At 36.7% G+C, this 16,262-nt stretch overlaps 1 protein-coding gene across 1 annotated transcript; it reads right to left on the bottom strand.

Moving 5' to 3' along the window:
- Positions 1-9,851: 9,851 nt before the first annotated feature.
- ARL14 (ARF like GTPase 14) lies at positions 9,852-12,836 on the bottom strand. The gene has a single exon (XM_027113754.1). The coding sequence runs from the start codon at positions 11,714-11,716 to the stop codon at positions 11,063-11,065; it is 654 nt and encodes a 217-aa protein (XP_026969555.1). The 5' UTR covers positions 11,717-12,836; the 3' UTR covers positions 9,852-11,062.
- Positions 12,837-16,262: the final 3,426 nt, after the last annotated feature.

Below are 16,262 nucleotides of genomic sequence, written 5' to 3' on the forward strand. Positions count from 1 at the left end.
TTGATTCTTCAACACATAAGGCTGTAGTCATCAGTCATCTAATAGCTAAAAGTTTTTACATCTCTTTTATTCCTTATTTTTAAAGAATCCATTTAGAATAACCTGATTTTGACCTTTTAGAAAGCAATTTGACAGTATGTATTGAGGCATAAGACTTTGCAACCTTGAAATACTATCCTAGGGGAAAAAAATCCTAAGCCCAGAACCTAATACAGTGCCTGGTATTTATTAAGTATTCAGGCAATAGTTGCAGAATAGGGGAATAAATATGAGGGAGGGGAAATACACGCATGAAGATGTTTGTTGCTGAATTATTTACATGAAAAATTGGCTGCAACCTAAAAAACCAATAGTGGAGAAATGATTAAATAAGCTATGGTTTACCTACTTCATTGAAAATGATGTAACACTGAAATGGTGTTTCTGAAAGATCTATAATAATATGGTAAAGCTATATAATATATGGATATGATGATAGATGAAAAAACAAATTACCAAATTATCAAAAAAGATCTATTGAATATATACACACATTGAAGAAAAATAAAGACTGGAAGAAAATGTAACAAAATGCTAACAGAGAGTTGTATTTTCCTATTTTCCAAACTTTCTTTTTCTGATGAAAAACTAAAAATGTTTAAATATTCATTGTCTGCTCTCTAGCTGTTCTTAGACTCTGAGTGCAGCAATGGAGAGATCATTTGAAAATGTGAAGTAGGGCTTAGAAGAGAATTACACAGAGGTACACTACAGAATTCTCTCCAAACAACTGGCAGTAGGAGCTTGATTATATACAAAAGACCACTGTAAATGCTTTCACAATTTTAGGTGGCTGTGTGGCTTTGAGTCTCAGATCTCTTAAGTGAGGATAATAATGGTATCCCGTATAGTTAATGTAAGGATGAAATGAGATAATACATATAAATGCTTAGAACAGAAACTGGCCGACAGTGAGCGTGAACTAATGTTAGCTGTTTTGGTTTTTGGTTTCTGGGTTTTTTTCTTAAATTATAAAAACTTGGTTACAATGCCCCCATGTGTCTGTACATTGCAATATTTCTGGTCATTAAAAGGATTTCTTATTACTTTAGATCAATGCATTTGAAATGACAGTTCTAAGGCCGTGCATTATCCACTCATGTTTTATATAGACTCTGAAGATTAAACAGCTCTTTTGAAAATAATGTTTTATCCCCTGAATATAAAAGTAACACCCACTCACTATATAAAATTTGGAAAGTACTAAGAACTATAAGGAATTATAGCCATCTATAATGTAACCACCCAAACATTTTGGTGTGTTTTTATATTTTCTATGTAAATATATATACATATATATTTGTGTGTGTGTGTATATATATATTTGCTTTATTTTTACAAATTCAGGGTAGTGTATGTTTTTACACAGGAATAAATTTTAGCATAAATGTAAAATGTATATTTTACTTTAAAACAAGAACAGAAATGTAACTATGTAGATAATGGAGGTTGTCCCATGGTAAACAGAGGATTACATCTTGTTGTCACCAGTCTCTCATGTTTCCCATTAAGAGTAGGTACATTGAACTAGAGTGGAAAGATGCCTTAAAAAAATGCTTTAAAGTGAAAGAAAATCCAACCTGATTTAGAAGTACAATGCCACTTATGTATAACTTGAGGAGGGAATTATGAGAATCAGTTTGTTTTACTAAGGAGGCTTTCCTCTTCCTCTTTTCAAAAATTTATTATTTATTATTTTTTTAGCTGCACTGCACAGCATATGGGATCTTAGTTCCCTGACCAGGGATCAAACCTGCATTCTCTGCATTGGAAGTGTGGAGTCTTAACCGCTGGACTACCAGGGAAGTCCCTCCTCTTCTTTAATATAATAATTAGTTGGTAGCAAATCTCTATTTTAAAATTATTTCTTATCTGTATATAAAATGTGGCATTTTGTATAGGAAATAGGAAAAAATAAGAATGTAATTATATGTATTTGATTAGTTTTGCAATGAGAAAACAAAAGAAGGGTAAATCAGAAACTAATGAAAATAGTTACAGGTTAAGGATAGGTGGGAAAGGCTAGGATGTGAGCCAGACTTCTCTGAATATACCTTTTCATACAGTCTTCACTTCTGAGGCATGTAAATATTCTATGAATTTAAAAATTAAAATTAATATTAACTCAAAAGATAAAGAAGAGTCAAACCTTAAAATTGAATACAAAGAGCAAAAATCAACCAAAATCAATATCATATTTATAACACAGGCACAGAAAAAATTAATTAAAGTAACTTTTGAACACCGCACTGAATAAAAACAGAAAGAACTAAAAAGAAGTCTTGAACTTTCCCGAGTGGGTTTATCAGAGATGGCAGTTTGGTATAGTGATTCTGGAAGTATTTTGTTGTGTTGTAGCATAAGGCAAATGAGTAACTGTACTGATGCTTTTTAGAACCAGAGTTCTTTGTAGGAGAAGAGGGATACAAATAAAAATGGGGAAGATAAGGAAAAATCCTATGGTGTTGATTCAATCTGGAGGTATCAATATTATTTTTAAATATATATATATAAATATATAGGTATTTCCTTGCTTTTAAAGATATATATAGTATGTTATGTGTGTGTGTGTGTATATATATATATATATATATTTCCTTGCTTTTTCTGTTGAATGGGCCTGTAAGCAGTGACACCCCAGTAACAGTGAGCACAGCTAGCACCATTATTCAGTTTCTAAATACCATTCCCCAGTGAAAGGCACCAGGACTCCTGGGAGAAATGGTTAATTCCAGGTCTGAGGCAGCTGTGTAGGGAAAGTACAGGATGACTCAATGTCCTCCCAAACAAGGAATTACTCGAAGACAAATGGGGACATGTCAACAGAATACAGAAGCTGGCTTAAAAGAGCTTCTCCTGGGCAAATTTGGGACAGTTTGAGCATTAAAAAGAATTGGAACAGAAATGGATCATAACAGTGTCAGTAACAACACAAATTCCAGGAACTTAACTTCATACACCTCCACCCCACCCACCCCAGATATTCTGACAAATAGGTCTGGGGTCGGGTTTAAGAATTTTACATTTCTTTTTTTTTTTTACATCTTTATTGGAATATAATTGCTTTACAATGGTGTGTTAGTTTCTGCTTTATAACAAAGTGAATCAGTTATACGTATGTTCCCATATCTCTTCCCTCTTGAGTCTCCCTCCCTTCCACCCTCCCTATCCCACCCCTCCAGGTGGTCACAAAGCACTGAGCTGATCTCCCTGTGCTACGCGGCTGCTTCCTGCTAGCTATCTACCTTACGTTTGGTAAAATAGTGTATATATGTCCATGCCTCTCTCTTGCTTTGTCACAGCTCACCCTTCCCCCTCCCCATATCCTCAAGTCCATTCTCTAGTAGGTCTGTGTCTTTATTCCTGTCTTACCCCTAGGTTCTTCATGAGATTTTTTTTTTTCTTAGATTCCATATACATGTGTTAGCATACGGTATTTGTTTTTCTCTTTCTGACTTACTTCACTCTGTATGACAGACTCTAGGGCCATCCACCTCACTACAAATAACTCAATTTCATTTCTTTTTATGGCTGAGTAATATTCCATTGTATATATGTGCCACATCTTCTTTATCCATTCATCCGATGATGGACACTTAGGTTGTTTCCATCTCCTGGCTATTGTAAATAGAGCTGCAATGAACATTTTGGTACATGACTCTTTTTGAATTATGGTTTTCTCAGGGTATATGCCCAGTAGTGGGATTGCTGGGTCATATGGTAGTTCTATTTGTAGTTTTTTAAGGAACCTCCATACTGTTCTCCATAGTGGCTGTACCAATTCACTTTCCCACCAGCAGTGCAAGAGTGTTCCCTTTTCTCCACACCCTCTCCAGCATTTATTGTTTCTAGATTTTTTGATGATGGCCATTCTGACTGGTATGAGATGATATCTCATTGTAGTTTTGATTTGCATTTCTCTAATGATTAATGATGTTGAGCATTCTTTCATATGTTTGTTGGCAGTCTGTATATCTTTGGAGAAATGTCTATTTAGGTCTTCTGCTCATTTTTGGATTGGGTTGTTTGTTTTTTTTGTTATTGAGCTGCATGAGCTGCTTGTAAATTTTGGAGATTAATCCTTTGTCAGTTGCTTCATTTGCAAACATTTTCTCCCATTCTGAGGGTTGTCTTTTGGTCTTGTTTATGGTTTCCTTTGCTGTGCAAAAGCTTCGAAGTTTCATTAGGTCCCATTTGTTTATTTTTGTTTTTATTTCCGTTTCTCTAGGAGGTGGGTCAAAAAGGATCTTGCTGTGATTTATGTCATAGAGTGTTCTGCCTATGTTTTCCTCTAAGAGTTTGATAGTTTCTGGCCTTACATTTAGGTCTTTAATCCATTTTGAGCTTATTTTTGTGTATGGTGTTAGGGAGTGTTCTAATCTCATACTTTTACATGTACCTGTCCAGTTTTCCCAGCACCACTTATTGAAGACACTGTCCTTTCTCCACTGTACATACCTGCCTACTTTATCAAAGATAAGGTGACCATATGTGCGTGGGTTTATCTCTGAGAATTTACATTTCTAAGCAGCTTGCAGGTGAGGTTGCTGCTGCTGATCGATGGACCTCGGTTTGAGTAGCACTGGATTATAAAAGTTTGAATTCAAAATGTATCTATGAGTCTAGGGCTTCCCTGGTGGCGTAGTGGTTAAGAATCCCCCTCCCAGTGCAGGGGACATGGGTTCGAGCGCTGGTCCGGGAAGATCCCACATGCCACGGAGCAACTAAGCCCGTGCACCACAACTACTGAGCCTGCGCTCTAGAGCCCGCGCGCCTAGAGCCCGCGCTCCGCAACAAGAGAAGCCACCGCAATGAGAAGCCCGCGCCACAACGAAGAGTAGCGCCTGCTCGTGGCAACTAGAGAAAAGCCCTCGCACAGTAATGACCCAATGCAGCCAAAAGTAAATAAAATAAATAAATAAATTTATAAAGAAAAAAGTATCTGTGTGGATTAAAATGCAATCTACTGTTTAAAAAGTATCTCTGAGTCTATAATGAGAGAGAAAGGGGAGGTGGAGGTTGATTGCTTGCTTATGGAGAAGAGGGTTTAAAAAAAAAGTAAGCTCTTTTTTACAAATGAATGCCAGCTCATAAATGTACAAGGAAAAACAGGTTTAGCAAATCACCATTTTGCAGTTCCCAGTGTGATAACTGACTCAGGAAAGGATCATCAATGTATGATAAAACCATTAAGAGAAAGGCTTTGGGGGAACAGAATGTTCATATGGTCTCAAAATATCATACTTACCATATCAAATTACTTATTTAGAACGGAGGGGAAAGTTATATTTTTACCATGGGGAAATCTAGTGGGCATTATCATAAAGGAAGTGATCAAATGGAGCGTCATCAATAATGGGACAGTGTGACCCTATGTGCCTCCTAATGGATTTAGTGGGAACTGTAACAACACCTAAGGAATATTCTTGCCAAAAATGTTTAACTTGAATTTAATCATGAAGAAACAATCAGACAAATCCAGACTGTGGGACAGTCTTTAAACTATCTGGACTGGACTCTTCAAAAATTTCTAGGTCATGGAAAAATAGGAAAAGACAGGGGAAATACACTAAATTGAAAGTGATGACCAAATGCAATAGATCAGAGAAATTTAATGGTAAAAACTGTTAAATTTAAATTGTTAAATTCATTGTATGATAATACATGAGGTTTTTAAAAACGATCTTGAAAATTGGAGGACTAGGTTCAGTAAGTGCTTAATCAGTTCCCCATTTCTTTAAAATAGTGTTGATAATATTTGTTATGCTTCCCCATAAGATTTCATGAGAACAAAATGAGATAATGTTTGTGAAAATACTACCCATATGGTTATCATCCAATAACCAACTTTTATATTTGTGTGGTATTTTCAAGGTAAAATGTCCTAATCTAATCTACTGATAGTTAACACTATGCTAAAAATCTGGTGGACAGTATATCCCATAATACGTTAAAGTACTATTTAGTCCTGCCAAAGGAGAGGTCTCTCTGGCTTCTGTCTTTCTGCTTCTCAGTCTCTGTCTGTCTGTCTGTCTCTGTGGAGACAGAGCTCCTGCAAACAAGAGCAGGCCCACCTGTAAGCAGGGCTTACAGAAGCCTGACAGATGTTTCCTGGGTTGTTCCTCCACATACTCAACACACTGATGCCTCTGCAGATTGTCCCTTGGTGCCACCTACGAGGGACAAGCACTTCAGGACACTCCATCTGAAATTCCCAGTCTTCCTTGGTTTGGCAGAACCCAATTTGTTCATCATCAGAACATAACAATGTTCAGCTTTTTAAAATGAAAAATTAATTTTAACATGTATCAGTCACTGCTGCCACTTTGTTTATTTGCCATTCTTTATTCTTAGGCCCTGCAGGCATTTTTTTTCACCTGGGAATACTTAGAAAATCAGATAGAAATATTTAACTGATATTTACCTTTCAGTCTCTAACCAAGGAACATTTCAGAAGTGTGATTTTGGTTGCTACAGATCCATGGCAGCATACTACATTGATAAATGTTTTGTCGTGCTACGCATAGATAACAGAGAATAAAATGTATGACAGTAATAAATATCAAGGCATGCATATTCACAGCTTCTTTCCTCTCACCTGCTAAGGAATATTTTGGTGTTGTCCATGTAACCTTTTTCCCTTCCTTTAAGTCTGGCCTTAATTAGGTAGAGCAGAATGAAGAGTGTACTCTGTGTGTGTGTGTGTGTGTGTGTGTGTGTGTTGGAGTGTGTAGAGAAGCATGTTGGGAGAGCAGAAAGGAAATGCCTAAGAAAGGAAAGATTGGTAAAATTTACATTGAAAAGAAAGCAAATGACTGAGGAAAGATAGATTAGATCCCAGGGAAGAAATGGGATAAAGCATGAGAGTATTTAAGTTTCTTGGAGAATATTAGCAGAGATTTTAAGGAACAGCTGCTTATGGGGGAGAGACGTTGAAATGACAGATAGGAAAAAGCTACTTTATAAGTTTTGCTCTACATTAAGGACGTATCTGCTCACCACACACACCACACACACCCAGTTTTCTGAAGTAAAGATTTTAATTGCTTTTCATTATTTTTCGGGACTGTTTTCTCTGAATTTTACATTATGCTAAGACTGGGCCACAAAGGGCTTGACTTAATTCAGACTACCGAAATAGTCAGGAACACCAGGATACATTTTCTATTCTGACATTTTCTATAGACATAAGCTAGTGACCCCTAATTTTAAGATTATTAAGAAGGTTGTTTTTTACTCCCCCTGCCAGTTTTACTGAGAAATAATTGACATACAACACTGTGTAAATTTAAGGCACACAGCATGATAGCTTGATTTACATATATTGTGTGAAATGATTACCACGATGGCTCAGCTAACATCATCTCATATAGATACAATAGACAGAAGAGGAAGAAGAAAAGGAAAAAGAAACATTCTGTGATACAAACTTTTAGGACCCTCTTAACATTTGTACCTCTTGACTACCTTTCCGCAATTCCCCCTCCCCCATTCTCTGCCTTTGGTAACCACAAGTCTGATCTCTTTTTTATGCATTTAGTTTTTGTTTTTTGCTTTTCTAGGTTTCACATATGAGATCATACAGTATTTATCTTTTCTCTGTCTGATTTACTTCACTTAACGTAATGCCTTAAAGGTCCTAGGAAGGTTTTTTTAAAATCAAATAGGGAAAATGTTAAGGGACGATGCATTTTTTTAAAAAGATGCACATTTGCGGTTTTAATAATCTCGTGAAATTTAGGAAAAACTCTACTATGAAGCATTTAACATTGCCACTCCCCTGAGATCTTCCTGAAATCAGAAACTCTTTTTGCCACAGTCTTTCAGCATGTTTCTTATATCTGTTACTGCACTTAATTCATTCTGCCTAGCTTGTTTTTCAAAGAAATTTCTTACTATAAAAGCAGTATATGTTGGCCTAAATTTATTCTTTTCCCCCCAGCTTTATTGAAGTATAATTAACAAATAAAATTGTAATATATTTTCTATTATGTATATAATAATATATTAAAGTACACAGCGTGATGATTTGATATATACACTGTGAAAGTATTCCCACAATCAAGTTAATTAACACATTCTCCATCACCTCACATAGTTACTGGGTTTTTTTTTGGTGGTGATAGAACGTTTAAGGTTTACTCTCTTGGCAAATTTCAAGTATATAATACAATATTATTAACTATAGTCACCATGATGTACATTAGATTCTCAGAACTTATTCATCGTATAATTGAAAGTTTGTACCCTATTACCAACCTCCCCCATCACACCACCACTACCACCACCCCCTTGGCAACCACCAATCTACTTTCAGTTTCTATGAGTTTGGCTTTTTTAGATTCCACATATAAGTAAGATCATACAGTACTTGTCTTTCTCTGTCTGACTTGTTTCACTTAGCATAATGCCAAACTTCAGGTTCATCCATGTTATCACAGATGTCAGGATTTCTTTCTTTTCGTGGCTGAATAATATTCCACTGTGTATATATACCACATTTTCTCTATCCATTCATTCATCAGTGGACACTTATGTTGTTTACATGTCTTGGCTATTGTAAATAATGTTGTAATGAACATGGGAGTGCAGATATCTCTTCAAGGTAGTGATTTCATTTCCTTTGGAGCTACACCTATAAGTGGGATTGCAGGACCATATGGTAGTTCTATTTTTAATTTAGCCTGGATTTATTTTTTTTTAATTTTTTAAAATTTATTTTTATTGAAGTATAGCTGTTTTACAATGTTGTGTTAGTTTCAGGTGTACAGCAAAGTGATTCAGTTATACATACATATATTTTTTTTTGTTTTTTTGACTTTTTTTTAATACAGCAGGTTCTTATTAATATCTATTTTATTCATATTAGTGTATATATGTCAATCCCAATCTCCCAATTCATCTCACCACCACCACCCCATATCTTCTTGGTTTTAGATTCTTTTCCCTTTTAGGTTATTACAAAATATTGAGTATAGTTCCCTGTGCTATACAGTAGGTCCCTGTTGGTTATCTGTTTTATATATAATAGTGTATGTATGTTAATCCCAAACTCCTAATTTATCCCTCCCCTGCCCCCTTTCCCTTTTGGTAACCGTGTGTTTTCTATGTCTGTGGGTCTATTTCTGTTTTGTGTATAAGTTCACTTGTATCATTTTTTTTCTTTTAGATTCCACATATAAGTGATATCATATGATATTTGACTCTGTCTGACTTACTTCACTTAGTATGATCACCTCCAGGTCCATCCACGTTGCTGCAAATGGCATTATTTTATTCTTTTTTATGGCTGAGTAACATTTAGCTTGAATTTATTCTTAATTGCGCTCATTGAAGACAGAGGCCATACCTTATTTATAAAACAATATCATGGCAATTAACAGCACAGGCCTTGAAGTCAGACACCTGAGTTTGAATCTTAGCTCTGCTACTCCTCACTTAAAATACCAAATAGTTTTCTGCGGTTGTTACTGTTGTTTAACTTTGTTTAGTCTCAGTACTCTCATCTATAAAATTGAGATAATTATAGCTATTTCTCTCAGGGAAGTTGTGAACATTAAATGAAAAGATGTATGAAAGCGTTTAAAAGAATTCCTGGCACACACGGTATTCAACCAATGGTAACTATAATTAACTATATGCCTACTTTATTATTTGAATCCCTACCATGTAGCACAGAAGGATTTGTTGCTGAACAACAAATCATGGCTAAGGTGAGAGAAGAAAACCACGGAAGAATCCAGGGGCTGGCAACCTTGCTTTACTATACCTTTATTTTTCTCTGTGACCTTAATATTTGGAGTCCCAGGGTGTGTAGTGGGGTTTTGGGGCCTGCTTCTAGCCCGGATGAGCCTTATTGGACGTGGGCTAGGAGGAAAGAGTGTCTTCTGTTAGTACCAGGGCCTCCCTGGGTGTTCTGAGCCTCTCGGGAATTGCAATTCAATCTCCAGTTCCTTCTCCCCTCCTTGCCTCACCCCACAGTGTCTCTGGAGAGTCTCCTGGTGATGGGAACTTCCACTGACTAACCTGCATCTTCAGTGGGGTCCCCAGGAGTTGGGGACTCTCTTAAACACCACTCCTGCACGAAGCACTTCTTATTTCTCCAGGTCAGAAAGAGTTTCTCCTGTTATAGCACTTGGTACTTATTCCCCTGTTCTAGCTACTGGCTTTGTGTTGTTTCCCCTGTGAATTGCTAGGTGTCTGAGAGCAAAGTCTGGCTCTGGTTCCTGTTTGATCAGTACAGTGAGCTGTACGTATGTTCCCAAGTAATAACTGTTATATTGAATTTTACTGAAGCCGGTCTTGGGATTGCAGCATCCAGCTAAGCGATAAGCCCAGACCTTGCCCTAAAGTCTAAGCTGCTACCCTGACCCCAGAGCTTTAAGATACAAACTTCTCCCTATAGGAGAACACAGCCTCTGGGCAATTAACAGCCTAGAGTTCATTATTTGACTCATTGTAAGAAGTTCCTAGCAATAGATTTCAAAAAGCTAGCAGGAAAGCAGAAAAAAACAAAAACAAAAACCCTTTATTTAGGTGATAGGGATTTACAAAATATTAACATCAAACATTTTCCTCTTCATAATTTAAAGTTCGATTTTTTACACCACCCAGCTATTACACAGGAGCATGGTGGAAATTCAATACCTGTAACAGCTGGAAACAGTCTGAAAGAATTCTGACTCTATTAGCAGAAGAATTCTGACTCTATTACTTAAACTTTTTCCAGTAATATAAAAATAATAAGGCAAGAATTTATTTGGTCTCAAATATGATTATTCTGAATCATCCAACATGCACGAAATTGTAAAATTTTCATTCTCAATTATCATTACTACATAGTTTGCTAAAGTGCCTGGCCCCAGATAATATTTTCTAGATATTATTCTGAGTTGTTTAATGGAATTTAGGTGAAATAACATTTCAGGAAAAGTTTACCAACTCAGCAACTTGCTTTTCTCACTTGGCCTGGAGAAAAAATTACCCTTTCAACTTCATCAGCATCTCTTTCCCCACTTGGACCTCAGTTTTGCTTGAAGAATGCTAATATGTCTCCTCTTGATTTCATGTGGCTTTTCACAAATCCAGTTAACTTCCGGAACCCCTCCATCAGCCCGTCCCCGGTGACAGCACAGCAGGGCTGCACGTACCAGTTCCGGTCACTGCAGAGTTGCTTCACTTTGAACATTCTGGTGATGTCCTTGGCACTCAGAGCACCAGGCACGTCTTGTTTGTTGGCTAACAGGATAACAGGCACATTTTTAATGTGCTCATTCTTCAAAATCTGCTCAAATTCTCGCCTGGAGTCTTCCAGTCGCTGTGTATCTGTACTGTCTACAACATATACCAAGCCATCGGTGTTCTCACAGTAGAGGCCCCACACAGTTCTCATTTTTTCCTGTCCTCCAACATCCCAGACCGTAAGTGGAACACCCTTTTCCAACTCAATCATCTCCACGTTGAAACCTACTGTTGGGCTGGTCACAATATCCTTAGCAAGCTTTAATTTGTAAAGGAGAGTAGACTTCCCAGCAGCGTCAAGTCCCAGAAGAAGAATTTGGGCTTGCTTGGCTTTGGGGTTTTTAGAATTCAATAGACCCATTTTAGGCTTTTTTTTTTTTTCTTTGAAGACCTTTTCTTTTCGCTGGAGCCAGTGTTTCCTCTCCAGGTCTTGCATGAAAATGTTAAGAGGAAAGAAGAGAGCAAATGCTTCATGTTATAGTCTAAGAATAGGAACTTGCGTGCATTTATGTTGTAGCTTATCAACTTGATTATGGGCAAACAGTGTTTCATTTGCAGTCCCAACCAATCCTGAGGTATCTGTGATGTGAGTAACCAGCCAGTGTCATAGAAGCTCAAAGGGGAAATTCTTTGTGAGTGAGTAGGACTTAGGAGGGGCCTGCCTGTGTGACACTGCAGCTTGTTCTCTTCCAGATGTTGGAAGTCTAGGGTAATCAAAGGTTTAGATATGCAGGGGAACATGGTTTGGTAGCGGGATAAAAACTTAACTTTACAAGTGGTTTGTAGAAATTCTCTAGTTATTTGACTATTTATCTTATCCCAGTTGTAAATAAGTAACCAGACTTCTGAAGCCATGAAGAGAGAGTTTACCTCACACTGCCCTGAGCAGTATCTTTAGTACTTTCCAGATTACTCAGTAGGAAACTTTAAACCATCCAAAGTTATCTGAACCTTACTTCCATAATCATATAGAGAATCACTTCTTTAATCTTCTAGATAGAAAGTTTACACTATTCACAAGACCAAATTTACAGGAGGGGGAAGTTTGTAACACAAACACTTCTAAAAGTAAGCAGTCTGATTAAAGGTGGCGAATGAATATATTTATCTCCTCTCCTCAAGACTCCACCAAAATGATGGTAAAGGAATAAAAAGAACATATAAACTCATATCTAGAGCAGGAGAGTCCATCAGAGGGTGAGAGATTTCAACAAAATTCTGGAACGTGGAATATAGATAGAAGATGAATGGTAACTAATGCAGCAGGATAAAGCTGAGGCTTGGAGTACTGATACACAGGATACAGAGGGAAGAGGCAAAATGAGCAACTAAAAACAGAGTTAACTGAAAGTCTGAATAAGGAACAGAAAACACACACACACACACAGACACCTCTGCTGGGTGACAATTCAGAGTGAGATGTTACACCCTGGGCCAAAAAAAAATCTTTTCTAAAGAAATTGTATGATGTCAGAGAAGAAACCTTCATGTTTTGACAGTTGGGAGTTTCCACCTCATAATGCCTAATTCAACATTTAATTAACCTATAGCCAACCTGGCAGTTGGCAAACCTCACCCATGTACATGGAGTTCCCAGTCAGCTTTCAGTGTACAGAGGCTTTCATACTTAGTACATAACATGCCTCTAATATAATGAAAGACCAAGATAAAAATAAGAAGGTTTAAAGAAAGCTTTAACAGAGGTAATGCAGGGAACAGAAGAAAATGTTCAATAAGTTCTAATTAATATTTCCATAGAGATTTGCAAAGATATTGCATCCATAAAACAAGAAATGGATGCTATTTAAAAAGCCACTCAAAAAACAAAAACAGAACTCTTGAAAATTAAAAACATGGTTTCCAAAATTTAAAAAGATCAATAATAGGTTAGAAGAAAATCCAGACATTTCAAAGTCTGACTTATAGGACTTTATTCCAGAAAGAACAGAAAATATGCAAAGAGGAAATTATCAAAGAAACAATATAAGACTATTTTTCAAAGCTAAAGAATAAACTCTCCAGACTGAAAGGCTTCCCTCAATGCTTAGCAAGTTGATTTTAATTTTTTTTAAACTTAATATATATATATATATATATATATTTTAATTTGGCTGTGCCGGGTCTTAGCCGCGGCACACGGGATCCTCGTTGGGGCATGCAGGATCTTTAGTTGCGGCTTGCGAACTCTTAGTTGCAGCATGTGGGATCTAGTTCCCTGACCGGGGATTGAACCCCGGCCCCCTGCATTGGGAGCACAGACTCCCAGCCACTGGACCACCAGGGAAGTCCCAGCAAGTTGATTTTTAAAAGAGCTGTATACACTAAGGCATAAAATATACATGTTTTATTTTTATTAAAACTAAAATTTTATTTTTTAAATTAAGTAGACTATTCTGGGTGTAGAAAGTACACTTATGAAGAAATTATGTAAACCTTTAAAAAACTATTAAATTCTTAACCAACTCCCTGTATCTCAGAAACCAGAGATAGCATTTTCATTCATTTATTCATCCATCCATTTATTCAGCAAATGTATATATTGATTGCCTACTGTGTGAACTACCATGTGCTAGATTCCAGGGAGGACACAAAGATAAACTAGACCTTCCCTTAGGTGGCTTTCATTGGGGAGAAGTTTAAAGATATGTGAATAAAAATAATAATACAAAGTTTTAAAAAATATAAATGCTATAAGAAGATAAAAGCTAACATATTCTAGAAATTCAAAGATTACTTCAGGATGGAGGGCATCAGGGAGATCACCTTAGAGAAGGTTCAACCTCAAATCAGGCCTTCTAGAGATAGGGTAGGGGAAGGGTATTTATTAAAGAGATGGTCTGTGTGAGCAGAGTCTCAGAAATGGGAAAACATAGAATGTATATGGAAAAACAACAGGATACAAGTATGCACATGTAGTGGGTTTGTTTTTTACTATAAACACGTTTAACTATCATGAGAAAACCATCAGACAAATCTTGATTGTAGGACATGCTACAAGACAACAGACCTGAACTCTAAAATATGTCCATGCCATGAAAGACAGAAGAAAAAAAAGGAACAGAAGAAGAATGATCTAAATTAAGATATATTTAAGATACGTGATTGGATCCTTTGTTCAAAAAAATTGATTATTACTATAATTGGGGACATTTGATGATGATTATTCATATATTATTATATATATGAACTATATATTAGATGATATTATTTATCAATGCTAAATTTCTTTTTTTTTTAATTTTTAAAAATTTATTTTGGCTGCATTGGGTCTTCGTTGCTGTGTGCAGGCTTCCTCTAGTTGCAGCAAGTGGGGGCTACTCTTCTTTGCGGTGCGTGGGCTTCTCATTGCAGTGTCTTCTCTTGTTGTGGAGCACAGGCTCTAGGCGCACGGGCTTCAGTAGTTGCAGCACATGGGCTCAGTAGTTGCGGCATGCCAGCCCTAGAACACGCGGGCTTCAGTAGTTGTGGCGCTCGGGCTCAGTAGTTGTGGCACACAGGCTTAGTTGCTCTACGGCGTGTGGGATCTTCCCAGACCAGGGATCGAACCCATGTCCCCTGCATTGGAAGGCGGATTCTTAACCACTGCGTCACCAGGGAAGTCCAATGCTAAATTTCTTGAGTGCAGTGATGATATTGTAGTTATGTAAGAGGATGTCCTTGCTCTAAAGAGATATATGTTAAAGTACTTAGGGGTGATATCAGCAAGTTAATTTTAATTGGTTCAGTGTGCGCGCGCACACACACACACACACACACACACACACACACACATCAGAAATATGGCAAAGGTCAGCAATTGGTAGTTTATGTGAGGGGTTTTGGGTGTTCACTGTACTAAACTCTCCTGTAGGTTTGAAAATGTTCAAAATAACATGTAGAAAAAAAGAATATAATTGAAATAAGCTAATCAAACTAGGCTGCAGTCTGCAGTAATGTAGAGAATAATTCAGCTTACACATGTGGTAAGACCATATTTCCCAAGATGAATTTAGGGACTGTGCACTACCACGTGGGCTCTTCTCCATCCATCTCTGGACTTTCAATAAATTGAATTTTAAAAGAAAAGGTTTAACATTTATTTCATTTTAAACTTGATACAGTCTTTATGAGATCCACTATCCATACTGGGGTAATACTTTAATTTGTTTTGTCTATAATGAGGGTAATCATACATATATATGCCTTCACTCTGTTTCCCATTTGATCAATTATACGTTGTTTTCAGGATAGTCAACCAGATGAGGGGTTAAATTCTGGATGAATATTATATCCAAATGAAAATATGACTCTCTCTTCTGTAAAAGGGAGTAATTTCTTTCTCAATGTTAATTTTCCTGAAAAATTCTACAAATGTTTCAACATCCTGTCCTGCTGTCTTACAACATTTATGGATTCATTTGTCCTGGCCAAACCTGAGGGAAGGAAGCTGTTTGTTTTCTGTGAATCATTCCGAGATTATGCAAATAAAGGCAGGATTGTGAGAGAGTTACTGGCAAGCTCTGTGGTATCATAGGAAATTTGTTTTAAAATGCAGGAATGAAAGAAACATTTTTTTTAAACTTCTTACCTTGGAGATGGGAGGTAAAAAGCCCTTACTTAGAAACTCAACCATGTACTGACGAAATAAAGGTATAGAAACTCATCTCTTGGAAGGAAGTGGCAACTTATTCAATTAACTTTATTTTTTATAACTAAAGAAGAAAGAATGGGGAGGTCATTGTGTGACTTGCTTAGTTTATGCAGACTTGGAACATGCCTGTTTTTCCTATAATAACTTTTTGTTTGGTCTTTTTAAAAATGAACTTTTGGAAAATGGAAGTATAACATACATAGAGAAAAATGCAAAAATCATAAATGTACAGCTCAGTGAGTCACAAATTGAAAACATCCACGTATATACCAGTGAAACCAGGCTTAATTTTTAATTTTCCATTTTTGTTGCAAGTAAAAATTCTAGACCTCAAGCATTTCTACCCTCAGTT

Source organism: Aethalodelphis obliquidens, unplaced genomic scaffold (assembly GCF_003676395.1).
Source record: "Aethalodelphis obliquidens isolate GAN/ISIS:26980383/991018 unplaced genomic scaffold, ASM367639v1 scaffold1, whole genome shotgun sequence".
Lineage (NCBI taxonomy): Eukaryota > Metazoa > Chordata > Mammalia > Artiodactyla > Delphinidae > Aethalodelphis > Aethalodelphis obliquidens.